At 43.0% G+C, this 27,620-nt stretch overlaps 2 protein-coding genes across 5 annotated transcripts in view; both read left to right on the forward strand.

Annotated features, from left to right (window-relative positions):
- The window catches only part of LSM3 (LSM3 homolog, U6 small nuclear RNA and mRNA degradation associated), a 491,439-nt gene that overhangs the window by 66,715 nt on the left and 397,104 nt on the right, over positions 1–27,620 (forward strand). The window lies entirely within an intron of this gene.
- SLC6A6 (solute carrier family 6 member 6) overlaps positions 1–27,620 on the forward strand; it is a 44,007-nt gene that overhangs the window by 13,116 nt on the left and 3,271 nt on the right. The window contains exons 1-13 of one of the 4 annotated variants that reach the window (XM_075183660.1): positions 1,801–1,947; positions 13,655–13,891; positions 15,674–15,808; positions 17,893–18,127; positions 21,079–21,211; positions 21,581–21,715; positions 22,052–22,155; positions 22,239–22,363; positions 24,256–24,368; positions 25,093–25,230; positions 26,107–26,209; positions 26,676–26,776; positions 27,329–27,499. In XM_075183660.1, coding sequence (XP_075039761.1) covers positions 13,663–13,891; positions 15,674–15,808; positions 17,893–18,127; positions 21,079–21,211; positions 21,581–21,715; positions 22,052–22,155; positions 22,239–22,363; positions 24,256–24,368; positions 25,093–25,230; positions 26,107–26,209; positions 26,676–26,776; positions 27,329–27,499 — 1,722 coding nt within the window. In that variant the 5' untranslated portion in view covers positions 1,801–1,947; positions 13,655–13,662. Of the gene's footprint in view, positions 1–1,796; positions 1,948–1,991; positions 2,012–13,654; positions 13,892–15,673; positions 15,809–17,892; positions 18,132–21,078; positions 21,212–21,580; positions 21,716–22,051; positions 22,156–22,238; positions 22,364–24,255; positions 24,369–25,092; positions 25,231–26,106; positions 26,210–26,675; positions 26,777–27,328; positions 27,500–27,620 lie in introns of those variants that run through there. The other 3 variants (XM_075183661.1, XM_075183662.1, XM_075183664.1) reach the window with 3 other exon arrangements.

Below are 27,620 nucleotides of genomic sequence, written 5' to 3' on the forward strand. Positions count from 1 at the left end.
GTGTGCAAGTGTACCTAGAAGAATTTATGCTGTTTTGAAGGCAAAGGCTGGTCACACCAAATATTGATTTGATTTAGATACCCCTTCTGTTCATTCACTTTGCATTTGGTTCATTGATAAAAATAAACTATTTTAAGTTCTATTTTTGAAAGCATTCCCTTTTTTCCACACACCCCTAAAACTTTTGCACAGTATTGTGTGTGTATGTATATATATATATATATATATATATATATATATATATATATATATATATATATATATACTGGTACACTTACTTATATATCACACACCAAACCTCACCTGTTCTGATAAGAGTCTGCCTCCAGCATAAGTGTGTGTTATACCTATATACCCAGTTGATACATTGATGCCCCCATTCCCCCGTGAGCCCCCCCCCCCATTAGCAGCCTGGCCCCCCTGTTAGCCGCCCCCCCCCCCTCCCAGCGCTTACCTTCTCCTCTCCTGTCACTGCAGTCCTCCTTCCGCGGCGCGCTGTAAGCTCCTTACTGAGATCTCGTGACACTCTCGCGAGATCTCCTCAGTAAGGAGATTACTGCGCGCCGGAGAAGGAGAACTGCAGTGACAGAGCTCAGCATTGATCGGCCCGGGGGCGCCCCCGCCCCGATCAATACCTCTGCTGAACTCTGCCAAGGGCCCCCTGGATGCCCGAGGCACCTGGGCTGTAGCCCAGTTAGACCTCGGGTTAATCCGGCCCTGATGCCTATATACCCAGGTGGTTTGGGGTATATAGGTATATATGTGTATTGCAGCTTAGCACTTCCCAAGTCACACGTTGACTTATTGCTGCAATTTTTTCATTGACACTACAGATGTCCATTTAAATCTTCTCTATGTTCAATTCAGTCTGTAAAGAAACATTGACTTTAGCAGATGTTTTAAGGTTTATCTGCTGTTACAGTATTTGCTCCCACACAAACCTGTTACTAATCTGGTAGTGATCTAATGTGGGCAGCTCTATATGTATTTCTGTTTGCACATTAGATGTATATATATCTCCCTCTCAGATGTCCCTATATATATATATATATATATCTCCCTCTCAGATGTCCCTATATATGTATATACCTCCCTCTCAGATGTCCCTATATGTATATATATATCTCCCTCTCAGATGTTCCTATATATGTATATACCTCCCTCTCAGATGTCCCTATATGTATATATATATATCTCCCTCTCAGATGTCCCTATATATGTATATATATCTCCCTCTCAGATGTCCCTATATGTATATATATATATCTCCCTCTCAGATGTTCCTATATATGTATATACCTCCCTCTCAGATGTCCCTATATGTATATATATATATATATCTCCCTCTCAGATGTCCCTATATATATATATATATATATATATATATATATCTCCCTCTCAGATGTCCCTATATATGTATATGTATATATCTCCCTCTCAGATGTCCCTATATATATATCTATATCTCCCTCTCAGATGTCCCTATATGTATATATATATATATATATATCTCCCTCTCAGATGTCCCTATATATATATATATATATATATATATATCTCCCTCTCAGATGTCCCTATATATGTATATGTATATATCTCCCTCTCAGATGTCCCTATATATATATATATCTATATCTCCCTCTCAGATGTCCCTATATGTATATATATATATATCTCCCTCTCAGATGTCCCTATATGTATATATATATCTCTATGCTGCACACTGCACGTGCTGTGCTGCATCCCTCCACACAGGCCCCTCCCCCTCACACCAAGCCCCGCCCAGTCGGTTAGAGCCCGCCTCCAGCATTTCTGTGTGTGATGGAGCCGGTGATTTTCCACGATGAGTCTGATACTATTAGGTCATATAGTCAGAGAGAGCCCGGAGCCTCCATACAGTGAGTGCACAGCAGGGGAAGCTGCACTCAGGCTGGAGCTGGACACAAGGTCAGTGCTAATACCTGACTACATGTACTGCTGCATGGTGATACTGTGATACCTGTACATATAGGTGATAGACTGCTGCATTGTGATACTGTGTATATAGGTGATGCCTGTACTGCTGCATACTGATACTTGTGTACATGTGTGATACCTGTACTGCTGCATGGTGATACTGTGATACCTGTACATATAGGTGGTAGACTGCTGCATACTGATACCTGTGTACATGTGTGATACCTATACTGCTGCATACTGATACTGTGATACTGTGTATATAGGTGATACCTGTACTGCTGCATACTGATACCTGTGTACATGTGTGATACCTGTATACAGAGGTGATAGACTGCTGCATGGTGATACCTGTATATAGGTGACAGACTGCTGCCCGTATACATAGGTGACAGACTGCTGCCTATATACCCAGGTGATAGATTGATACCTGGATCTAGATATGTTACTGGGTGCCCTTCTGCTGCCTGTGTACTTTAGTTTAAGATAGTATTTATGCTATACTCATTAATGATAGGGCTTATAGAGACACTATACTTTTCTTATGGTAAGCAACCTGTGGCTCCTAAGCTGTTGCGGGACTACAAGTTCCAGCATGCCCTGTAATGCTCTTTCTTTGACAGCTGGAGAGTGACAGGTTAGCTACCTGTGACTTCACAGATGTGGAACTACTGGTCCCATCATGCCCTGACAGTGTAAGGCTTTCAAGCCATGCAAGTACTTGTAGTTCCACAACAGTTGGGGAGCCACTAGTTGTCTAACTGCCATACTGTAATATACTGGTAAGAAACTGCTACAGATGTATGTACTGTTACTTCAACCCATGGATTAAACGCTTACAGGATATTGCTGCACTGATGGTTCCCTGAAGAGATGTTCCTGTTTAAATGGATGTATTATAGAGGGAAAACTGTAATTCTAGTTCCTGCAGGTGTACATTAGTGTGTAACTGGGGACACAGTATTGTTACCTCCTCTATGCATATTTTGTTTGCAAGATTGAGTTTCCTGGGGACTTGCATGGTTGACAAGTCACCACCAATTTTCAAAAATAGCAATTTCAGGTTTTATAAGAAACCCCCTTTAAATCTCATCTATTTTCAATTCAGCATCTTGTAAAGAAACATTTAAGCAGCTGTTTTGAGGTTTATCTACTGTTGGAGTGTTTTTACATACACAAACCTGTTGCTATTCTGGCAGCTATCTGATGTGGCCGGCTAGATAATGTTTATTTTTATTTTGCACATTTAAGAAATCTTCGCTCGTCGCCTCTACATGCCGTGTAAAGATATTGAAAATAGTCAGGGATTTTCCATGCTTTGTTTCTAAGCTTTGTTTCTAAGCAGAGTATCTCGTGCATTTTAATCCTTAGTGGAATTGGCTGTAAGATATGTCTTTGTGATGTACCATGCAGTGCATTCCCTGGCTCCCTAATGTCACTGGTGTTTATAGTGTGCCAACACTGCCCCAAACTGGGATTAGGAGTATATGCACCCTTGTCCTCTGCCTCTTGTGCTACATATGCAGCTCTCAAGCATTGTTAATGTTTCGGTTTCCTTTATTACCTAAGGTTATATATAGGATATCCGTTATTGCTCTATGGCTGTTATATATTAATGATTACAACTCTGCAGGGAGATATCACCTTGGAATCGAAGATCTTTCTGCAGAGAGCCGTAGAATAGGTCTCTTAAGACATCTCATTATTAGCTAACATGAAGGCCTCGATGTTTTGAGACATGACTCTATTGAATTTAGTAAGGGCTGCATATTAGCCCAATGTTCATGTTTGTGTGTAAAATAATATTAATTAGATTATTAATAATTAGGCAATGTTCTTAAAGCTCTAACACCGGGAAAAAAATCACTGATTACTCCAATGCTAACATAGATAATGCTGAATACTTCCATCCCCATAGAAATTTATCAAGTGGCGCAAACCGTACCGTTTATCGTGAAATTCCAACGCCATGTCAGGATGGCGTTGGGCTGATCGTACCTGGTTTGCAGCCCTGTCAGAGAAAACTTCGCTGCGAAGTATGAATTTTTTAAATGGCGGTGCAGTTAGACAAACCATTGTCTTAAGCAAGCGGCAAAAGCGAACAAACAAAGGTCACTTCTTTGCCACGCAGCCTGTTTTCGGCAGCTCTGTCCCGTCTGCCAAAATTAATAATGGCTTTGATATTTTAATGGCAACCAACGGGGATAATAATCATTATTTATTGGGACAAAACCCAGATCATTAATAAATAGACTCCATAATCTATTTAATTAATAAATAGACTTTATAATCTATTCGGGCAAGGCAATAAACATACATTTTTAATCTAGGTTATCATAATGAATCCGTAGTCTGCATTCTCAAAATGGCTGCCTCCACTTTGGGCAGATGGAAACCACACTTTAAAAGCAAAATGAAGTAAAGGTTTCTGTTCTGTCTTTCAGAAACAAATTTGTTGGCTTCATTTCCTCATTTAAAACCAAGATTATTTCTTTCCCACCACAGTTATATAAGTCTATGCCTCAGGTATTTGTGACATATATGTTTGTGTTCCAATATGGCCGCCTAGCTGTTGCCATGGAAACTGCCTAGCTGCCTTATAACTGTAATATAGGAAATCATGGCAGCCGCACAGAAAACTGTTGGCTCCAATGCTAACAGTGGGTTAATGTTACAGATATCACACTGACGTGAATTAACAAATGCGTTTCCTGCAATAAGCTGCTTCCCTCCCATGTTCTTGTTTATCTTCAAAATAAAGTGTGATACAACCATAAGCTGACTCATATCGAAAGGCGGAAGTGGATTTAATTTAAGTGACCTGCGTGGGGTATGTCTGTGCATATAGAAGGCTGTAAATTTCCATTAGACGTTTTAAATTATGTCCGATATTGAATAAATGTTTACATTGTAAACATTGTATAGGTGGCTTTTTTTCACTTCAATGAACTATCAAGTCCTCTGTATAGATAACAATGAATAATAAAGCAGTGGGAACCATTGTTTGCAATATACACATTGATTTAATGTTTAATGAGCTAGCGGTGGAGACGTAGGAAGACCATTGCCTTACAAGAGTAACCCCAAATGTTATTAGAATTTTATTTATTTAGCGCCACGTGTAATTTTAAACAGTCTATTTTTGTCTTTATACACTGTGGTTTGCAGCAACTTGTTGTGTATACATATAAAGACGAACACGGCACTGGAATAAAATGGGAGGCTCATCTCGCCCCCCCAGCTCCCCCCATCCTTACTGGGTTAAGCACAGAGGTTTATCTGGGACTTCCGCCGGTGATGATAAACATATTATCTGGTGTCCGCTTAACGTTCTTTTGCTAGAGGGTTCAGGAGAAATTTGCAGTTCAAACAACCCGATACTGCTTGTGCCTAGAGGGCTAACAGGTGCTGAGGTCCTGGCATGCTTGAATTTCTCTTGACACTGTATTTGTATATGGTAAAAGCCTATATTTGGGCACATGTATAAGCCTGTGATGGCGTACGTACAAGCCTGTATGATGGTATATGAAGCTATATGATGGCATGCGTCTGTACAATGGCGTACACACCAAGATGGTGGTATATGTGAGCTATATGATGGTATATGCAACTATATCCTGCCATTATTATATGTATTTGGACATGGGGATGGACTGTGTGTGTTAGGCAGTGACTGTATGTGATACACAGTTGGACTATTTGATTTCCCAGCAGCACACATTAAAATTTTTCCATCTTTAGATTTTTGAAGTAATCTACGTCTTCTTCAGTGGTCTATGAGCCACGCCCCGGTTTATCATGTTGTTTCAGCTGCGTACTGACTAATTCCCAGGGATCGCACTGTGGGAAGAAGGGATTAGCTTTGGCCCGGGACCCCATACTGCAATACATTGCACATTACTCTCCCGTCAAATCCCACATTGTTCACTAGGTCAGCGATTCTTCCCGTCTTTTTACCTGGCCTCACCTGCTCATTAAAATCAGGAACCAAACCCCACCTGGATATCACAGTGACCGAGAGGTCCGTACAAGTCTTATGGGAGATTCACTAGCGGCATGGAGGGGATATTACTGCCTCTTAGCAGTAAGGGACTGCAGCTCATTGCACACGTCTCTAAATTCACATATGCTAAATATGTAATATCTAATTGCAGTGTTCTTATTCGCAGTATGTGACTTCCGTATGCCCGGAATGGGGCGAGCGTTCTTCACCGTAATCCTCAGCCGTTTATTTGGCTTTGGGAGGCTTGAATTAATCATTTGCCTTTGGACAGTCCCTGCTGTTTAAGGGTTACCTCTACCCCATGCACACCTTCTTTAGACACGTCTCCCCCAAACCCTACCACTAACGGCCATAAGTGGAGAGAGATCGGTCAGTGCTAGGGTATAATAACCTGCCACACTCTATGTACTAGTGAATGTGTCTCTTAATTAAACAAAAGCCAATTTAGTCAGGAACTGTGTTTACAACCCACCACCAATCCCCCCCCATGCATTAGCAGGGCCTGTTGCTCCATTTAGATAATAGAGGGAGTACATGGAGGGCAGGGGTGGTTATTCTCAGGCAACCGACGCAAATTAGTAATTCAAATGCAGATCAGCTATGGTTATGAAAAGCTTAAGAAATAGGAACAAAAAGAACTCTAGGGACAAATGTAAGACGTTTCTGTACTCATAGAAAGTGCATTGAATACCGTGGTGATAATTGATCTCTTGACACAAGCTCACAGCGCCTCCATCCGCGTCCTCCTCAGGGATGTGCTCTGACACCTGTGGAAACTTTGTGACGCTGTGAGTTGGGCATTATTAACTGTAAACATGGTTTAAATGGCACTGCATGCAGTGGAGGCAGCCTTGTTGTGGCCTTAACCCCTATAGATGGCAGCCTATCCCCTAGCAACAAGCAACGTAGCTGAGTAGGGCTGGTGGAGTGTGGCGCAGGGCTGTGACATCATAGCTTGGCGCCACACTCCCAGCCCATCACTGACATGGAGGAGCTAATAGCTTCATATGTATGATGACGACTGCTCCTCCATGTCAGCCTAAATCTCGGAGCACTAAGTGACCGCCTTAGGCCTCCTAGTGGTTACTCCGGCCCTGTCGCTGAGGCACAAAGATGTGACCTTAGCACAGTGTTGGCTAACCTGTGACCCTCCAGGGGTTTGTGAAACTACAAGTCCCAGCATGCCCTTCCAGCAATAAGCTGCTATATGTTGGCAAAGCATGCTAGGACTTGTAGTTTCACAACACCTGGAGTGTCACAGGTTAGCCAACACTGCCTAAGCATTTGGGGATTGTTATTGTGCTGACAAGACAAATTTCACGCTTCTATGTTTTATTTAAAACTGCTCTCGTGTGAGCAAGACGACCTATTGAAAGCCACAAGCGCAGAGAATGCCGCTTCTGATACGTCCACTCGCCACCTTCTGCAGAACTGAAATGTCTGCCAGTTAGGCGGTAATGCAGCTTTTTAAGACTAATGAGAAACCGCCTGAGATACAGATTGAGGCAAAGAGCCTCCCTGCCCAATACCCACATTAAAATATTGTGAGCAATGGCTCCAAGCCCATCATTATATTCCTTTTATTATTAACTTTGCACTAATTCTCCCCACTCTACAATGTGCCTCTAATACACACATCCCACCCACTGTCTTTACCCTTTCTCTGCCCAGTATAAGGGCATGCCCACTAGTCACTGCTGTGCCCACCAGACTGCAGACTAAAGCTGACTGTTCCAATTAAGAATCTGTAGTACCTAGTGTGAGACCGTCGTCTACGTGTCTGTGGACCTGCTGAGATTACATTCCTATTATGATTACACTATAGGGACTGAGGCGCTGGAAGACGTCAGCATGTTAACGGTCCGCTTGCTCCCCTTGACCATGAGGACATTTACACAAGAGAAACCACAAACCAAGAAACTAGAACATTAGGAATTAAGATTTTAACCCCGTTGTGCTCCAGTTTAAATCCTAGCATCTGTCTCCGAGGTCAGGGGTCTGCGTGTAATGAGACAGTCTGAGGCATCTGACAAAATGTAAGGAATACAAGGAGTTACTTAAAAAAAAATATATATATTTTTTATTTTTTTGCTGTAAAAATCTAAACTAGAGGTTTCTACGCTGCTAATAGTTGTAATAATGAATAAAGTAAAAATGCGTATCTTTTATACGACTTCCGTCTATGTTTATTTGTGCAAATAAAAACAAACAGACAATAATTGGTGACATAAGTATTTATCCCCTTTGTATTAATACCTGGTAGAAGCATCTTTAGCTGCTGTCAACCTTGTGGTCTGTACCAGCGTCGCCTATCTGGACCCTGCTCTTTCCAGTATTTCTCATCTTCTATCAGGTTTTATGGGGAACAGCAATTTTTAAATCATCCTGCAAATTCTCAATGAGATTGAGGTTTATACTGGGTCATGGGTTTTGTTTTTTATATTTAAGTCCCTCCTGTCTGGCATTTGGTTAATGCTTTTGGTCAATGTCCTGCTGGAATATAAATCTTCTCCCAAGTCCCAGGTCTCGTGCAGACCTCCACATACGGATGTACCTTACTCCATCCATTTGCCCTTTATTATGACAAGTTTTCCAATCCTTCTATAACACTCTGCTCCCACCACCAAACTAGATATAGTGTTCCTGGGATGAGCCAAACATTGCACCTAGGATTGAGGCAAAAAATGTTCACCCTTTGGGGGTCTATATATTAATATGCGGCGTAGAGGCAGATTTTCTATTGACACTCTTTCTAGATCTGTAGAAACCATACATCAATAATTAGATTATCAGGTCGTGTAGACCAGACAGTTGTTGCTGTAACCATTTATATAGATTGTAATTATTCTGCCCTGCTAGAACATTGCTATTTACTCGCATGTTACAGGCGATCAGGGAGAGACTGCAAAGCTGGGTGCACACTATAGAAAATTACTTCAGCTACTGAAAGTCCCGATGAGCATTCAGATTCCTGTGTACACACCTACACGATTTACCTTCAGATCTGTGATCTTCATCTCTCATAACCATCTTCTGAAAAGATCCTGACTCTGTACCCTGTACAGATATCTGCCTACACTGCTGGTAGTGAGTGCGTACACACTGCCACATTTACCCGACATCGTTCCATCGTGGATCTTGATTTTTAGGAAGTTTATAAAACTAAGACTAGGTACACACTGAGGAATTTTTCGACCAACGTGTTTTCTCAAACGATTCATCCTACGACTGAAGGCCCGATCAGTCTAACGATTCATCCATACACACTGACACGATTTACCTTCAGCTCTGTGCTCTTCATCTGATCCTTCATCTGGCCCTCTAGTTTTTAGAGAATAACAGCACAACATTCATTCATTCATTATTGTCACACTGATTAAAAACGCCTTGTTATAGCTATTCACATGTCCTAACGAATTTTGTTAGCTTCTGTGACTCTGAAACAAAACATTCTGTCTCAGAATGAACAAATGAATTATTCCTTCTACAACACTCTCTACATTTATTCACCAGGACATTCATCGCTAGTATCGGCTGAAAAGAGCCGGACTCTGTAAACTCTATGGAGATCGTGAGCATGATGACTGCATACACACTTCATGATTGGTCGGAAAATATTAAACAATACAACCAACCAAATGAAACAATGATCAGTACTTTGGGACGACTTTAGATCATCGTGTCCCTATACACACATGATATCTGACCAAACGGTCGGATGTCAGCTGATTGGAGGTTTTTCGTGCAATCATCGGGCCAGTGTGTACTTAGCCTAAATCAACGGAGGCGATAACACATGATCGTAGAAGTGTACACACTAATGCAATGTCTGACCAATCCGTCATGTATCGTGTGCTCTGAACGATAATTGCACAGGTGTGCACCCGATTTTAGCCACATCTCTAGGCAAACTAGATAAGATATTTAGACATGTTTTTACAAGCCAGACAGGGTGGCTCTCTGCCCGATTTATTAATCTTATTTAGGAAATGTGTATTGGATTCCGATGCCTTAAGGTTCTAACATCAAAGATCAGACTGGTGTAGGAAGTAATTGTCACTGCCAGGAGATGGTGATTGGGAGAAGGACTGCGAGGACCCTTGTTCGTCGTCTTTTGGATACGTTACCCCAGCTCTTATGAGTCTGTGGGTTTGACAAAAGCGAGGTGACAGTGAAGCAGGACCACTGCCTTGTGGGCAGTCGCTGAGGGACTTGTGCTAAGGAGCTGCTAACAAAGTGTAAGCCTATAGCTGGATTACCCAAGGTGGCCATAATAGGGCTGGTGTAGAATTGTATGTACTGACCTCCTGTCCGTTGTATATAACTATTACAGCTGTACACGTATTGGGTTTGTGTCTGTTGTTTCGCCATGACAGATGCCGCTTCCTCACCGTTAGGTTTTTTCTGTTTATAGTTACACAAAAATTATAGTTGTGTTTTTGTTCTTTTTTTACCTTGCAGAGTTTTATTGTGTTGATAGGTGGTAAGAATTCCTGTTTAAAATCCTTTTGGGTTTCAGAATGCAAGAAAATAAAATGTCAAAAGGGTGAATACGTTTTAGTGTAATTGTCATCTACACGAGTGTGCGCTTGTGAATGTAATAAAGAGTCTCCTTAGTGCTCCTCTCTGGCCAGTTGAAATATTGAGCAGTATGTCAGGGCGAGGTTAAAGTAGACAGTGCACCCCCCCACCAACAATTTGACAGCCTGCCCAACATGGCACATGGGAAGAGTCCGTCCTACAACACCCAGTCTTGCATGTACTGAGCCACAATTCAGCAGCATTGCGGTTAAATGAGATGCCTAAAAATGTGGGAGGGGGGTCTTCAAATAATCCAGGAGGTTCTCAGACATTCCAGGTGATTAGGATTACGATTATTACAAAAATGCCTTCTGCTCTGCTGCTATTAAATAGGCAACACCTTTAAGGATTAGCCGTATTCAGATCTTTCCCTTAGGAAACAGCCAGTAGAATCCTCCTATTACTAATTGAGTAGAACACATCTCTGATACCGTTTTCCTGTTCCTTTTTTTAATCCCACCTGATGAATTGGGGTAAATTAGTTGTTGCACAAATGTGTTGTGTACTGTGTGCAGTGATAGTGACACCGTCCAGCAGTACATATATAAATATATACAGATCAGCTAACACTTTCCGCTTGCTGTCATTCTAATTAGGAAACATTTCTGTGGCTGTCAGGTTATTTGTGTGTAATAGAAACTTCAATATTGTGTAATTTGTGTCTCCCGGGAGTTGGAGATACAGCTGCAGGCTACTCGCACGTTCTTCTCCAATGCTGAAACCTTCTGAGGTTGTGGAGTCCAAATACTCTCACATCTGAAATGTTATTGGCTCCTGATTTTAGGGCATTAAATGTTCACTTTCGCCTACACGTGGCGGGTGCGACCATTTTGTGTTGTGCACCAGTATTCACAAGAGAGTATCCTTTCAATGCACTAGGAAACGGTGACACTACTGATGCACGATACACTGTGCGTGCTACTAGTTCCATTGTGTCTCCGTGATGTCTCTGATTGCTAGTGAATTGATAGGCTGCCTTCTCATGAATATTGTGGTTCAACCCACAAAATGTCTGCTTCCGTTGTGCACAGGTCACGGATGCACTTTAAACCGGCTTCATCATGACACCAGGATTTTCTAAAACAGAATTGAGCTAAGACAGTATCCAATTATCATTTGCATGATTTACTTTTTATTCCTTTGAATTAAGTGGTTGTCTGTAGATGCTTCCCTCGTGTGGTGTTTCGTGACCCTGTTCTTAGTTCGGGGAGTCTTGTTGTTGGTGTTCCTCCGGAGGAAGGTGGTTGTTTTCGAGGTATTACTCATGTTAGGTGTTGATGTCCTTGTTCAGTGGATAATTCCTGGAGTATTATGTCCTGTTGAAGAAGCAGATGAGAGATGGCACAGAATGTGGGTGATGTTTTGCATCTCCAGAAAGTGGCACAAATGGTGATGTTCAGGGTTTTGTTTTTTTGTTTTTAGTAGCTCTTTTTGCCTTTAGTAATTTGGTAAAGTTAGGTGTTCGATGGTTTTTAGTTTTTTTTTAACATTATAACACAGTCAGCTTCACCTCAAATAAAAACATCTATCACCTACCTTTACACAATATATTACTAAAGGCAATACAAGCCGCTAAAAAAAATTAAGTTAAACTGGAAATGGCTATAAACACAGTAGAGCTATCTACTATATAAACAAAAGTTATAAACCTAAAAGAGCTGTAACTACCTCAAACAAGAACCTAAAAAAAAGAACTTGAACATCACTTTCTGGGGAAGCAAAACATCACCCACGTTCTGTGTCTCCTCTCCCATCTGCTGCTTCAATGGGACATATTAATCCAGGAGTTATCCACTGAACAAGGACACCAACTCCTAACAAGAGGAGCATCTCCAAACAACCACCTCCCTCCGGAGTAACACCAACAATGAGCTGCTGTAAGACCGCTCCATGGAATGTAGAACACGGTTGCGAAATTCCACCTGACAACCGCTTCATTCTAAAGGAATAACAAGTAAATGACGATCGCCTGCGACACCTCTACCTAACCACACCAGGCTGCGCCACGGTGCCCCGTCGGCAGTAAACATGCGGAGTTGAAAGAGTTTAAAGAATATTAGTCACTGTCATTTTGCTTCCATTTAACTGTTCTGTACTTCACTGTTTTGCCGCTGCCAGATGGTCGGTATTATTTTATTTGAACAAGATTATAACAACCTGTCTAAAGAATTAATTGCCCCATATATGTACTATGTAAATTGTGCTTTCTGTTCTATTTTAGCTTTAATATATGCTGTATTTTTGACCCAAATAAGAACCAATTAATTATTGCCCATTTAAAGGCACACTAACTGTATTTTTCATTTTCACTTTGCATTTGTCTGATAGTGATGAAGCATCAGCCAATCAGCAATTGGGGGGGTGGAGCCCCCAAAGTGTGCAGGGGCTGTGTTTGGTGGGCAAAGGTATGAGACTATGTGGTAGGCATTGGGCTGCAGGTGGTGTCATGAGTATATGTGGAGGCTATATCTACCTACCGAGTCCCGGTGAGGCATATGCCTAAGGCAACACTCTTCAGGTCGTTGTAGAGAAATATATGGCCTTTTCACCCATCTAAAGGAAGTTGCAATATAAGGAGGGAGGTGCTTCACTAACAGAGCAGACACAGAGTGACTGACAGCTTAGCCGACTTGCTTTGCAGAAATGCACTGTGTGTATTGGTTGAATCATACACAGGAAAAGAGGCAGAGATGTTACAGTAACTTGAATGACTGATCTCGGCTTTGTCACCTGTGTCGCAGCCAATCGGAACACTGTCCTGAAGACGTAGGAGGAGCTTCAGCTGTCAGTAATGGAGTGAGGAGGTGATACTTTACAGTCTAGCAAAACAACCTGCCGTGGACTCTCACGTAACACTGAATAATGTATTTAACCCTTACGTTTCTTATCCTAAAATGACAACTTTGTGGTTTAGAGGTCCTTTAATTTCATCTTTAAATGAAATAGACAAGTTATTTAATTTGTACAAAATATGCCTGAGCTGAGGTATGCGGCAGAACAGGGAGACTTTTGACTTTCCTGCTTTCTGTCGAGTTTGTGCAGCTGTGGAGCTCACCCCGACATTATCCGATCTCTGTAAATATACCAACGTCTTTCACATCTCCTCTCCGGCAGGTACAAGGATGTCAAACAAAGAGAAGTTACAGTGTTTGAAGGACTTTCATAAAGACATCCTGAAACCATCTCCGGGAAAGAGTCCAGGGACCCGACCAGAGGATGAAGCTGATGGGAAGCCGCCGCAGAGGGAGAAATGGGCCAGTAAGATTGACTTTGTGCTGTCAGTGGCTGGAGGCTTCATTGGCCTTGGGAACGTCTGGAGGTTCCCGTACCTCTGCTATAAGAACGGCGGAGGTAAGCGGTGCTATCGGAGAATCGGCTTCTTGCTTCTAGAGTGAGAAATTATTGGGTCTAGTTTTTGGCTTCAACAAATGAATTTCCTCCTTAATGCATAGATAAAGGCACATCATGTTCCATTATCAGGTTGTACAGGTTACTGTACATAAAAAATGTTTATTTGCTGCATTTAACAGATTGAAAGAAAAAAGTTAAATGTTGAATGGGGCTTGTACAAACGTTTGGGCACCTGATCAGCCAGAACTTCAGAAATCTGAATGTTTCTTGTATCCAACGAAGAGTCTGAGTTTGGGATTTTGTCCCCATTGTCCCCTATGCAGAACTCTTCTAGCTCAGGAATATTCTTGGGTCTTCCTGCCTACACTGCACATTTTAAGAACCCGCCATATATTTTTAATATATTCAAAGTCTGAGGATTGTGAAAGCAATGCCAAATCCTTTTGTTCCTGTAAGTACGTCATGGTTGATTTTGCTGCATGTTTGATTTGTTGCCTTCCTGAAATATCCAACATTCCTCTTCAATGTCTCCACTGACTATGGGCCGACAACCTCTAGGATTTGATGATATTTTCGTTGAATCCACCCAAACAATATTTCCTGTGTTATTGACTGACAAATGACCCCAAAGCGTAATAGTTAAACCCCCATAACAGGGGGCAAGATGTTCCAATGTTTCATTTGTTTTTCTCCAAATGTTTCTTTTTGTGGTTGTGGCCAAAATGTTCAGTGTCCGTTTCCTCTGTTCTCAGACATTTGTTCCAAAATATTTCTGGTTTATTTAAGTATTATTTTGCATACATCAGACATGAGTTTTTGTGGTTTCCGCTTTACATATCTGACCAATTTACGAGCAGTTCGGTCGAAGATCTTTCTGATCTTGTCTTATCTTCAACAGTTCCACTTAACTTCCTTTTCTTAATGTTGTTCCTGACGTGGAATTTCCAAGCTGGACATGTTTAGATATCTTTTTATAGCCTTCCCCCTACTTTGTAACATTGAATTATTATCTTTATTTCCATGTCCTCCGTCAGCTGCTAGAGGAGCTCTGGGTGGTGTTTGAGAGTAGACACAAGAAGGGTCGAGTGTTTATTCAGCATTTCATAAGTATAACTTTAATTAAAAAAAATGTACTTTTGATTCAACAGGGCTGGTGACCAAACACTTGCACGTCACGCACACTTTTATTTTGTTTTCAATCTGTTGCATTCAGCAAATAAATTGTAATTGTGCATTAATATATGCAGAAATATATCATGGTTTAGTTTGTGTTAACTTATTGTTATGTAGAGATTCCGTGAACTACGCTGTCACAATACCCAGAGCATCCTTTTCAGTAGAAGTGCCTCCCGTTACCTACCCAGTTAGACTAATTTAGGGACAGTGGGAACTGAGAACTGTTTCTTGGGTAGGAATTTACACCTAGGCAGGTATTTTGATTTAAAATATATAAAAGAGGTTATATTATAATAAGAGGTGGGTGGGGTTTGATGCAATTTGCGCCACGCAAAGTGAATGCTCAGCGCGGATATTTAGTGTCCGGTAAACGGAGATCCTGTGACATCACAGGACTTTATTAGGGATTTCTCGGGACCCTTCAACAGTCATCACTGATAGACACGGTGTAACCTGGATGGGACAGTAGATGGAAGGGTGGCTGCGGATCAGGTTACAAGGAATCTTAACAATGGCGGCAAAACTGTTTAACCATCAGATTGTGTATTGTTTTCGGGACATGCACCCGGTGATGAATGCATTAAATAATACATCTTTGTTTTTCAGGTGCCTTTTTAATCCCATATTTCATCTTTCTGTTTGGGGGCGGTTTACCGGTGTTCTTCCTGGAGGTAGCCTTAGGGCAGTTTACATCAGAGGGGGGCATCACCTGCTGGGAGAAGATTTGCCCAATCTTTACAGGTAAGAACATGTTGTACACAGTGATTGGAGCCATTGTTCTCCGTCGGTGTCCTGCGGCGTTATATCAGATAAATCCTCTGTATGATTATCATTTGCAGTGTTCAGCATTGTTCTTGAATACAGCAGTATAGTCATACTTGCCAACTTTTCCTCGATGGCTTCAGGGAGATCCTGGGGGAGGTGGGTGTGCGGGGGCGGGGCTTGACAAATTGCATAATTTTGGCCCTGCCCACTAATCGTTGGTCACAATTTTGGCCAATTACAGCAGGGGGTGGAGATATTATCCAATATTTGCATCATTAAGCCCCACCACCACTTATCTATAGCGGGGGCGAGAACCGAGAGGTTGCCCTGGTCTCCTGGGAGGTCTCCCAGAAGGAGAGTAGGCAACTATGCGTTAAAGAAAAGCAGCTAATGAATCTCTAGAGACTGAAGTGTCTTTTACATTTCTGTCTCCATTACTGAAGTCATGTTGTCTTACCTGTCAGTCTTTGATTAAATCTCCATGAAAATGGCCACCTCCATAGCCATCAATACATGGACATAGGACACAATTTCTGAACTGTCATCATGCCACAGAGGGGGAAGCCAACCACGTCTTGTACTGGCTCAGCATCAGGGAGAATGCCAGACTCTTCAGGGAGTGAGGGAGATCACCCCTAGCTCAGGGAGTCTGCCTGACATTCACGGAGAGTTGGCAAGTATGAGTATAGTGACCTGGCCAGGTGGGACATACAATATTAACATTGATACCGGACATGTATTTATGGTTTTATGTGCGTTTTCAAAAAAATACTCATTACATTCGTTTTGTGTTACTTAATGGACGAGGCCCATTGTTGCAGTGTATCAGATCCAGGCATCCTGGGATATTACTGATATTACTACAGGAATGTACAATCCATCTGCTGTCCGTACACTTTAATACTGAACCTGGATCAATGATTATCTTAATTATTGTGCTCATTGATTTTGTATAAGGCTCCACAGTGCCAGAGATTGGGGAAGATAGGACATACATAAAACAGAGACATCCTTTATTTCCTATCTTGTATCTCTGGCATTGTCTAATTTGGGTGTTACTTTCAGTTTAAGCACGTGGGAGCTACTTTATAACGTCCCATTCTGTGATAACAACAGTGTTATTCTGTGATCTGTGTGTGGGCTGTAACCTCGCTGTCTGTGGAATTCAAGATTCCTTCTTTTTATGACGCATTAAATATAAACAGAATATATTTCTCAGTCTCCTGATTCCCATCTAAAAACATATTAAACAAAGAAATGTATATCTGCCGGTGTTTTAATTGTACCAGTTACCTGCACACAGAGGAGGCTGGACCGAGTATTTCTGAGAATGTCGCCTATTAAATAATGAGGAAGTTTCTGTGTTTTTTTTTATTTTTTCATACATTGATAAAGTGCATTTCAATATTGGTTTGTTTTTCAAAATGGCTGCCTGCCGGGTATCTGTGATCAGCTAAGAGACACTGCAAAATCTGAAACAACATGGTGTCACGTGTGCGTCACGTGATCACCTTGCATCTAATCATGTGATGCCCTCTTTAGTCTTTCCTGGCTGTTTGCATTTAATATCACAAATTACTTTTTTTAGGCAGTGGGGGGGTCACTTTAAAGGGGTTGTCCACAAGTTTCTAGTTTCTCCCACCCACGAGCAGCAGTTGGACCGGGATCCCGCCCCAGGGACTTCTGCTTTGGTGAGAACTGGGCCTTTCCATCATGAATATTGCACTAGAGGCTGAGCCTGGAGATGCCATTGGCAGAATAAACATGACGTAGGATGAAAAACTTCACCTGATTGGATAGATTGTTGTGGCCGTCCAATCAGGTGCAAGCTTTCAACCTGCATGATCCTAATGTCTGTGATGAATCTCCCAGTAAGCTCTGTGATTGGCTATGGGGGATACTATCCAGGGGTGCTGGGGGGAGCAGGTCCTCACTATGGTGGGATCCCAGGGACTGAACCCCCCAACAAAGCTGCTAGTCATGGGGAGGGGGAGTAATTAAAAGTGGACGTCCCCCTTATGCAAACAAGGGAAGTGACAGGTGTGTTTTCTCCCCTGCAGGAATCGGATATGCCTCCATTGTGATCGTCTCTCTCCTGAATGTGTATTATATTGTTATCTTGGCCTGGGGAGTCTATTACTTGTTCCAGTCTTTCCAAAGCCAGCTGCCATGGGCTCTGTGTCACCAGCCGTGGAACACAGACAGCTGCGTGGAGGACACGTTCCGGAAGAACCGCACAATGTGGCTGTCGCTGAACTACACAAACTTCACCTCTCCTGTTACAGAGTTCTGGGAGTAAGGATGGGTCGTTTCCTTGCGTGTGTGTCCAGTGCTGTGTGTGTGTGTGCTGCAGAGGAAGGCAGAGGGCACACGTGTTTTACCCTGACCCTTCCTGCTGCCCCGATACCAGACTCCTGCTGACCCCCGACCCTTCCTGCTGCCCCGATACCAGACTCCTGCTGACCTCTGACCCTTCCTGCTGGCCCCTGATACCAGACTCCTGCTGACCTCTGACCCTTCCTGCTGGCCCCTGATACCAGACTCCTGCTGACCTCTGACCCTTCCTGCTGGCCCCTGATACCAGACTCCTGCTGACCTCTGACCCTTCCTGCTGGCCCCTGATACCAGACTCTTGCTGACCCCCGACCCTTCCTGCTGCCCCCTGATACCAGACTCCTCTTGCTGACTCCCGACCCTTCCTGCTGCCCCCTTGTACCAGACTGCTGCTGACCTCTGACCCTTCCTGCTGCCCCCTTGTACCAGACTCCTCCTGCTGACCTCTGACCGTTCCTGCTGGCCTCTTGTACCAGACTCCTCCTGCTGACCCCTGATACCAGTCTCCTCCTGCTGACCCCCGACCCTTCCTGCTGCCCCCTTGTACCAGACTCCTCCTGCTGGCCCCTGATACCAGTCTCCTCCTGCCGACCTCTGACCCTTCCTGCTGGCCCCTGATACCAGTCTCCTCCTGCTGACCCCCGACCCTTCCTGCTGCCCCCTTGTACCAGACTCCTCCTGCTGCCCCCTGATACCAGTCTCCTCCTGCTGACCTCTGACCCTTCCTGCTGCCCCCTGATACTAGACTCCTCCTGCTGCCCCCTGATACCAGACATCCCATCTTGGCTCTGGTGACTGTACTAAGGGCCAGTTCAGCACCTACCTACGAACACAAACATGTCATCTCTCTCTCTTCCCGTGTGAAGTAGTACCCAGCGTCGGCATTCAGACAGGGAAACATTTCTACCACCTGCCCCAGACAGCTGTAGCCCACAGCACAAAAAGCGGCCGTCTCCTCGTACCTCGCAGTCACCCGCCCCCACCAGTTGTCAACGCGGTTACTTACTTCAGATATCTCTCAACTGAACCAATACACTTCCTATTATGTGATGTACTGTATTTATTTAGCTATTAATAGCCGCTAGCTGGATGCCATCTACTTTTTTACGACTGGGGCGTCTCGGTGTCCTAGATGAGAAGTGCTTTGGATCTAAAATAGACTCTCAAATAGCCAGAGAGCTCCCAACCACGTAATCTGTCTTGTTCAGATACAGTAGTTTGAGCTCTAAGCCTTTAAAGCAAATTATCAGTTTATTTACAAGTCGCAGTTGTGATGCTATAAAGAAACAGAATATTCTCCATAAGGGAACAGTTGTAGTTTTATTAACGGATGGATTACTTTTTCTGCAGAATTTGGTGTTTGCCCTCCCAGGATGAGATCAGCCGCAGAATCTGAGCTGTACTTGTCTCTTTACAGTTCTATTCTAAAAAACAGAGCAATGAAAATAAGTTATATCTGAAGATATAAATATATAATATGCAGGAATCTAATACAATGTATTAAGTTAAAGTTGCAGAAGTGGGCTTATAAGTCAGTATATTGAAGTTCTCTTAAGTATGAGCAAAGCCTTTGTTTGGCTGATCTCCTCTGTAGAGGTAATTGTGCTTCATTTAAAGTTGTTCTCCGCAACTTTAATTTTGTTTATTACAAAGCATTGCAGTTGGTGTCAGCGCTCAGGAACTGGCTCCGCTGTTCTGCTCCAGATGTGCAGGAAACGAGGGAACACAATAAATCCGGTTTTGAGGCTATTTCTGGTTACGGAGTTTGAGACGTTCTGTGTATATATGAAATCTGTCTGTGAACCGTTATTTGGGACAGGACAATGTCTTGTGGATTTGCAGACCGGACCAGATTAACGATTGAATGAATAGAGCCAGGCTTGTTACATAACAGACCCACCATCAAGCTGAACTTTATACAAACGGCAATAGCAACAAGGACCCTCAGATACAGGAAAACCGACTAATCAAAATACAAAATAGAGAAAGCATTATAATAAAGCAATAGATATACAAACTTATCTGTTGAAGGAAATAAACTGTGAAGCTCAAATATATTTACACAGCATAATAAAGAAAAATAATTTTCCTTTACTACATAGGGTATTCCTGATTGATCGTGTGTTAATCAAGTTGATATGGAACTTTCTCATATTTCCTACGGAGAAGTCAATGACCGTCGTATTCTGGAACTTTTGTGAAACTTTATCTCTCCAGCATAAATTTATATTACGGTCAGATATTTCGCCGTTTGAGGCTTTGACTCGGTCAGTTTTGTCCTGTAGGTTTGCCAGACATTCCTGTCAAGTGTTCGGTGCCAAAATAACTCTGGAAAATGAAACCCAAACACCGTACTTAATGGCCAGAGTGCGTCCCGGTTCTTAATGAGGCCAAAAAAGTAACTTCATTTTGTTCTCACCACGGTGATCATTTGGCATCTATGTCATATTACATAATGTCACAGCTCTGTCCACTGCCCCTGCTGTCAATCATCGATCGTTGCCAAATCCTATATATAAACACAACAATTGCAAATCATTCTATTTAAAACTGAGGAATCTTTTTCCTGGGAAAATCACACATGGACCATTTTTACATTATCATCATCATTATTTATTTATATAGCGCCACCAATTCTGCAGCGCTGTACAGAGAACTCACTCACATCAGTCCCTGCTCCATTGGAGCTTACAGTCTAAATTCCTTAACACACACAGACTAGGGTCAATTTTGTTAGCAGCCAATTACCCTACCAGTATGTTTTTGGAGTGTGGGGGGAAACCGGAGCACCCGGAGGAAACCCACGCAAACACGGGGAGAACATACAAACTCCACACAGATAAGGCCATGTGTGTGTGTGTGTATGGTGGTTTCTGTTTAACTATATTGTGATTGTTTCATCGCTTCTTTAGGCACAAAGTTCTTAGCTTATCAAAGGGAATTGATGACGTTGGCGTAGTGAAGTGGGACCTGGCGCTTTGCCTTCTTCTCACCTGGGTCATCTGTTTTTTCTGCATCTGGAAAGGTGTTCGGTCCACTGGGAAGGTGAGAGAAACGTGGGAGGCGCAGGGGGTCATCCCAAAGGGAACGTTACCGCTTAGATCAGTGGGAACTTAAGGTGTCTCCTCTATAAGGAATAAATGGCATCTAATAAGGGATAGTGAAGATATCAGAATGGGGCAATGAGAACGTAAGGAATCTTATCCTCTGGTACGAGTATAGATCAACAGGAAGAGATGTATTTCATCCATAGGCTGATGCTAAGTTATGATCTAGTTCAGATAAAAGGTCAGGAGTTTATTCATGGGAGTAACGCCATTCTCTGTAAAGCATTGGATAGATCAGTGATCAGTGAATCTCGTGCAGTGAAGTTGAGCAGACGGATAATTCCATGTTCTCTCCTTGTGTTCCCAGGTGGTTTATTTCACAGCCACTTTCCCCTTCATCATGCTTCTCGTGTTACTGATCCGCGGGGTCACGCTTCCCGGGGCGGCAGCAGGGATCAAATTTTATCTGTACCCGGACATCACACGCCTGAGCGATCCGCAGGTGAGCGCGACGCATCTCTCTCCCTGTCTTATTTATGTCTGTGTTGATTGTTATTTTTTCTCAAACGTAGGGATAATGTCGTTCTCCTGCCCAGTTCTGTGACCACATAAAGGCCACAGAAATCAGAGGTGACGTCTAATAATTGATTACCATACGGAAGTTTTCCTAATGAACTTTGAAGCGATGACATCGGCACTCACTGATTATACAGATTTTATTTACAGTTTTTTTTCACCTATATCGGCATAATTTGTGTCTTTAAGTATAATCAGAGTTCTGTAGCAAAGTGTATTACTAATTACCCTCTCTGCCCATCTCGTCTCCTGTCATTATAAGGTTTGGATCGATGCCGGGACCCAGATTTTCTTCTCCTACGCCATCTGCCTGGGGGCCATGACGTCTCTGGGGAGTTACAACAAGTACAAGTACAACTGCTATAGGCAAGTGTGCGGTTAGAGGGGGCGGGGAATGTGCGGGGTTTCGTTTTTCATTAACACTGCTCCGTGACATGTGTGTGACATAGGGACTGTATGCTGCTGGGATGCCTCAACAGTGGTACCAGTTTTGTGTCTGGCTTCGCCATTTTTTCCGTCCTGGGCTTCATGGCACAAGAGCAAGGGGTGGACATTGCAGATGTGGCAGAGTCAGGTACGGTACGACGATGGTACAGCAAGCCGCGTGGTGCGCCTCTCGCTTGTCAATCAAGCTTTGTAGTATGGAGACCACCGTGACGTATGGTTCCTCCTCTGACAGAGAATGGAAAAGTCCATAAATGTCCCATAGTGGATTAATAGAAGACATTAATGTGCATTTTCTGTCAGATGGGGATAGTGACATTATAGGAAAGTAAATGATATAACATGACAGGACTGTGCTGCTGTTATGATGCTGACAGGAAAGTTCCTCTCAGGCAGTGATAACCTCACATAAATGGTGCCTTGAGCAATTTTCAATGATGTACTGTTAAAGTGGCATCTTCCATCCTCACACGGTGGAGGCGGCCATCTTGTGGCTTGGGCCAATCTCCGCAGAAGGTAACCTAGGAACCGGTGACATCACTGAGCCTACAGATTATCAGATGTCCGTGATGTCGCCGGCTCCTAGGGAACCACATAAAGCCGCATTCACAAAATGGTGCCTCCGCGGTGTTTGGTATCTGAGCTAAGGAACGTGATTGTGATTGGTTGGTAGAGCGAGTACACGGGCATTAGACCCCATGGATTATCATGAAGTGTTGAGACCTTTTCATATGTTTGGGTAGTAGAGATGGTGATGGTGCCTTCTTGTAGAAATAGGAGACTTGGCAGCGCCCTGTAATTAAATGACAAGATCTTATCACATAGACAACTTGTGTGGGCTGTAATGGTGACAAGTGGGCAGCTGTAAACTGGAAGCTAATATGTTGAACATACAGACATACAGTATTGGGGCAAATCCAAAATGGCAATTTTGCACCTAGGCAAGACCATTTTTCGGAAGGGGGGGGGGGGTGTAAATGTGCGGACAGATCTTGAGATGGGGGGATAATGCCAACTCTAAATCACAGTTTAACAGTAAAGCTGCCCAGTATTTCTGTGCTACATGCAGCAACAGACAGTATATTTTTTTGCATGTAAAAAAAGAATCTGCCCCCCCCCCCACCCCCCCACACCCCCTTACATCTCAGCATGGTTTGTACTGGAGCTGAATGTTCCTAACTCTTAATGGTGCCCAAAGATTCTTAAGATTAGTGTCAGCAAATGCACTTTCTACTGCTGATAACCTACAGACATGAGGAACTGTCAATGTACAAAGCATAGGTGGGTAACAAGTCATGGTGCGATAATATTCTGCTCCTGTTTCCCCCACTTATATTATAAATGCATTCACGTGGATTAAACAATTGCTATTAAACATATTTTTAACCAATAACTGAATTCAACTAATGTTGTTTAAATTGGAATAAAAGACATGGGCAAAACAAGAGCGCAACATTATAACACTGGAATTGCTGAGGTTGATGGATGAGACATCGACATGTAACATTTTCATGTTATTGGCTAAAAGTTTAATTTACAAGGCGCAAAAAACATGAAAGCCTTAAATCTTACACTGCACCTGTTATATGAAGTAACTTCTAACGCTGTAGACGGGATAATAACACGTTAATCTTTGTGTACAGGTAGAATTATCAGAATAATTCAGTGATACAATGTTGAGATTCACATGACTTAAATCACCGCTCTGTCTGGGATTAGGAAGCCGGAGGTCTGAATCCGTTGTTCTTGGGATGTTTAGAAAATAAATGAATTAAAAAGTTCTGCATCTGAACGTGGGCAGATTTGGGGTCCTAAGATAAATGGGGGTGTAATGGGAGTTTGCCCTTAGTACCCTAGAACAGATTTAGGCAGACCTGGGATTTGTAGTTCCACAACAGCTTCCGTCAATATCTTACAGTAACTGTCAGGTCCCAGTGACAGAGTACGGTGTCCTCCATCTAGGACAGAGCTGTACTAATGGCAGCCTCTCCCTCCCCTGCCCCTTGTTTGATATTGTTCTAGGTCCTGGCCTGGCCTTCATCGCTTACCCCAAAGCTGTGTCTATGATGCCCCTGCCCTCCTTCTGGGCCATCCTCTTCTTTATAATGCTGCTGTTACTTGGACTGGATAGCCAGGTAAGTTGGACACTTCACGAGGGCGTTACTGCAACATGTGACCTGTAGTAACCAATCAGATTCTAGCAAATAGACGGTGACTTGTGATTGGCTCTGATGCCATACAGCACTTCTTTGCACCTGTGCGTCTATTTGCAGAAATAACCCAGATATATTTGATTTATCCATATAAATATTCCCAATAGTACTGTCCCTGTGTTTGACCGCTCCAGGCACCAGAAATCTACTTGGGGAATAAACGGAATTATATGGTAAATAGTGCAAACAAACAGAAGTGATGTAGCCCATAGCAGCCAAACAAATATCAGCTTTAATTAGTCTGACTACAGTGCTAAAAGCTGATTGGTTGCTGTGTATTACAGAACCACTCACGAGAATGAAGCCAGTTCTGTGTGTTACAGTGATGTCACTGGCTCCTAGTGACTGGATAGGCTGCACTCAGTGATGTCACTGGTTCCTAGTGACTGGATAGGCTGCATTCTCAGTGATGTCACTGGTTCCTCGTGACTGGATAGGCTGCACTCTCAGTGATGTCACCGGTTCCTAGTGACCGGACAGGCTGCATTCTTTTTAATATTGGTTCAGCCCATGAAATGGCTTCTCCCTCTGTGTTTAGAGCACACGTTACATAAGATGTTGTAAATATAATGCTTCTATAATGATAATTGCCCCATTATAAAGTGTTACCCTTGAATGATTACATTATGCCATTTTCTCCCAACAGTTTGTTGAAGTTGAAGGACAGATCACGTCGTTAGTTGATCTGTACCCGTCCTTCCTACGGAAGGGATACCGTCGAGAGATCTTCATCGCTATAGTGTGTTTCCTCAGTTATCTTCTGGGGTTAACTATGGTCACAGAAGTAAGTGGATGTTGTAGTCCTCCTTCCACACACAACAACGCACCTCCTCAGACAGCGCCACCTAGGCTAGCAAATCCATGAAAAAATTTACTTTTTATTTTCTTTTGCAACAGGTACAAGAGTTTAGATCAGTTATATTGGAGTCAGATTTCTCATAGAATGTAAATTTGCTTTTCGCAGAGGCTTTGTACTTAGAGGAGGGTCTACTTCTCACAGGCTTTGTCTTACTAGTCCTGACTTGTTAAATGTAAATGACAGTGAGAGCCAAGTTCAGTGGATCATGTTTCCATGTTACTTATAATTACATTGTAATATTATGGTTGGTAATGAACTGAATTCACCTAAACTAAATAACCGTTTTCAATGAACATACACAGGCACAATTAGATCACAATGATGGATATACTCAACATCTATGTCCTTTAAAATCTAACAAGAAAATATTATTTATTCCTCCTGAGTTACCGCTACCAGGAGAATAGCTAATTGCTGTAAGCGGAACAAGTAGAAAATGCAATTTATCCATATGTGTGAACGAGAGGTAAAAAATCTCTCAGAAGGTCGTGAACAACGCGTTTCATGATCGGATCGACGTCACTTATATCAAATATGATATAATCTAGTGATTTTGAACGGTTTAAAAATGGTGGTGGAGGTTCAGATCTGTGTGATGTGCACAAAGTACCCTCATCAGATGGTTCACGGCCTGGAAAAGCATGCTGGTATTTGTAGTTCCAGTGCAGCAGCTGGTGAGGAGCAAGTTACCTAGGCCCAGCGAGTCATATAGGCCCCTTATTTGTTCATGTATATTGTATGTTTCCGTGCTGACGTCGTGACCCTCTTGTATCTTCCATAATACCCCTTTGTATCTCCTAGGGCGGCATGTACGTGTTCCAGCTATTTGACTACTACGCGGCTAGTGGTGTCTGTCTTCTGTGGGTGGCTTTCTTTGAATGTATTGCTGTAGCCTGGGTTTATGGTAAGTCTTCTCCTACAAGGAGAATAAAGATCTATATAGTATATACTAATGTTTAGTCATAGTGGTGGCAGCCATTGTGTGCGTTGGACCAATATCCATTCACTGGTGATGTCACTAATTCCTAGTGAATTGATAGGCTGGAGCCTCATGAATGAAGGTCCAGCCCACAACTGTGTGCACTTAGTCCTCTAAATCCTGTCTCTGGTTACTGCAGCCATCGTCCCGTGTATACAGTCCTCTTCTGTCTGCACGAACAGTCCCAGGTCATGCTGGGAGGGATCTAGCTACTTGCCCCATGAGCTTACCATCTAAACATCGCCCTATTTATCCATCTACCTATGTATGACCAAATGGAGATGTCTCTGAGTAGTTGTTGCCCATTTGTACATGCTGTATACAGTTGTGTAAGGTTGGCACACTTGGCAATGGTCACCCACATCCTCTCACCCGCTGTGTCATTGTGCAGGTGCTGATAAATTTTATGCGGACATTGAGGATATGATCGGGTACAAGCCGGGACCATGGATGAAGTGGAGCTGGTGTTTCGTTACCCCTCTGCTCTGTGTGGTGAGTGTATCTGTAATGCATCTAGTGGGCAACGTGGGAGAGTCCGTTACTGGCGGCAGAGTCGGCAATTTTGTTGGCTACACCAAGATGTGTTGGAATTCAGCCTATCAGTTTATTAGGCACTAGTGACAAAATACCTGAGACCACATTGGTTCCTGCCAATTGATTGGCTGATTTCTCAGTGATGTCACAGGTTCCTAGCAAATTGATTGGAAGCCATTTTGTGGGCTTGACCAATACTCATGAGGATTCCCCTCATGGATATACTGCTAGTTTAATCTGTTCATAGAATCTTTTTATATTATTTCATAAAGTGCTTTACACACCAAAAGAAATGAGTACAAGTTGTATGTTCATAAACTTTGTGTCAAGATAACATAGTTGTGGTAATGAACATGGCCATATATTAAGATCTGCAGTAGTTCCACATGTACTCGGCCCCAGTGTTCGCGTTATGGGTCCCTCTAGCTATTTAAGGCGACCTCGTCACATTGTAGTTTGTTTCTTTGTTACCCAACCTCAATGACCCCTAAATATCTCGTCTGTTTTCAGGGCTGCTTCATCTTCTCTTTAGCCAAATACACCCCCCTGACCTACAACAAGTATTACACGTATCCGGACTGGGCCATCGGGCTCGGCTGGGTCCTGGCTCTGTCCTCCATGATTTGTATCCCGTTGGTCGTGGTCTATCAGATCGTCCGCTCGGAAGGGCCGCTGATCGAGGTACGAGGGGGGGACCAAGGAATAACATTGAGTAATGGATGTATAGTGCATACAAGGTGGGGAGGATGTCGTGATGAATGCAAAGCTGCCGATCCGATATGTTCAGTGTAGCGCCCCCTAG

The sequence above is a fragment of the Mixophyes fleayi genome, chromosome 8 (genome assembly GCF_038048845.1).
Source record: "Mixophyes fleayi isolate aMixFle1 chromosome 8, aMixFle1.hap1, whole genome shotgun sequence".
Taxonomy (NCBI): domain Eukaryota; kingdom Metazoa; phylum Chordata; class Amphibia; order Anura; family Limnodynastidae; genus Mixophyes; species Mixophyes fleayi.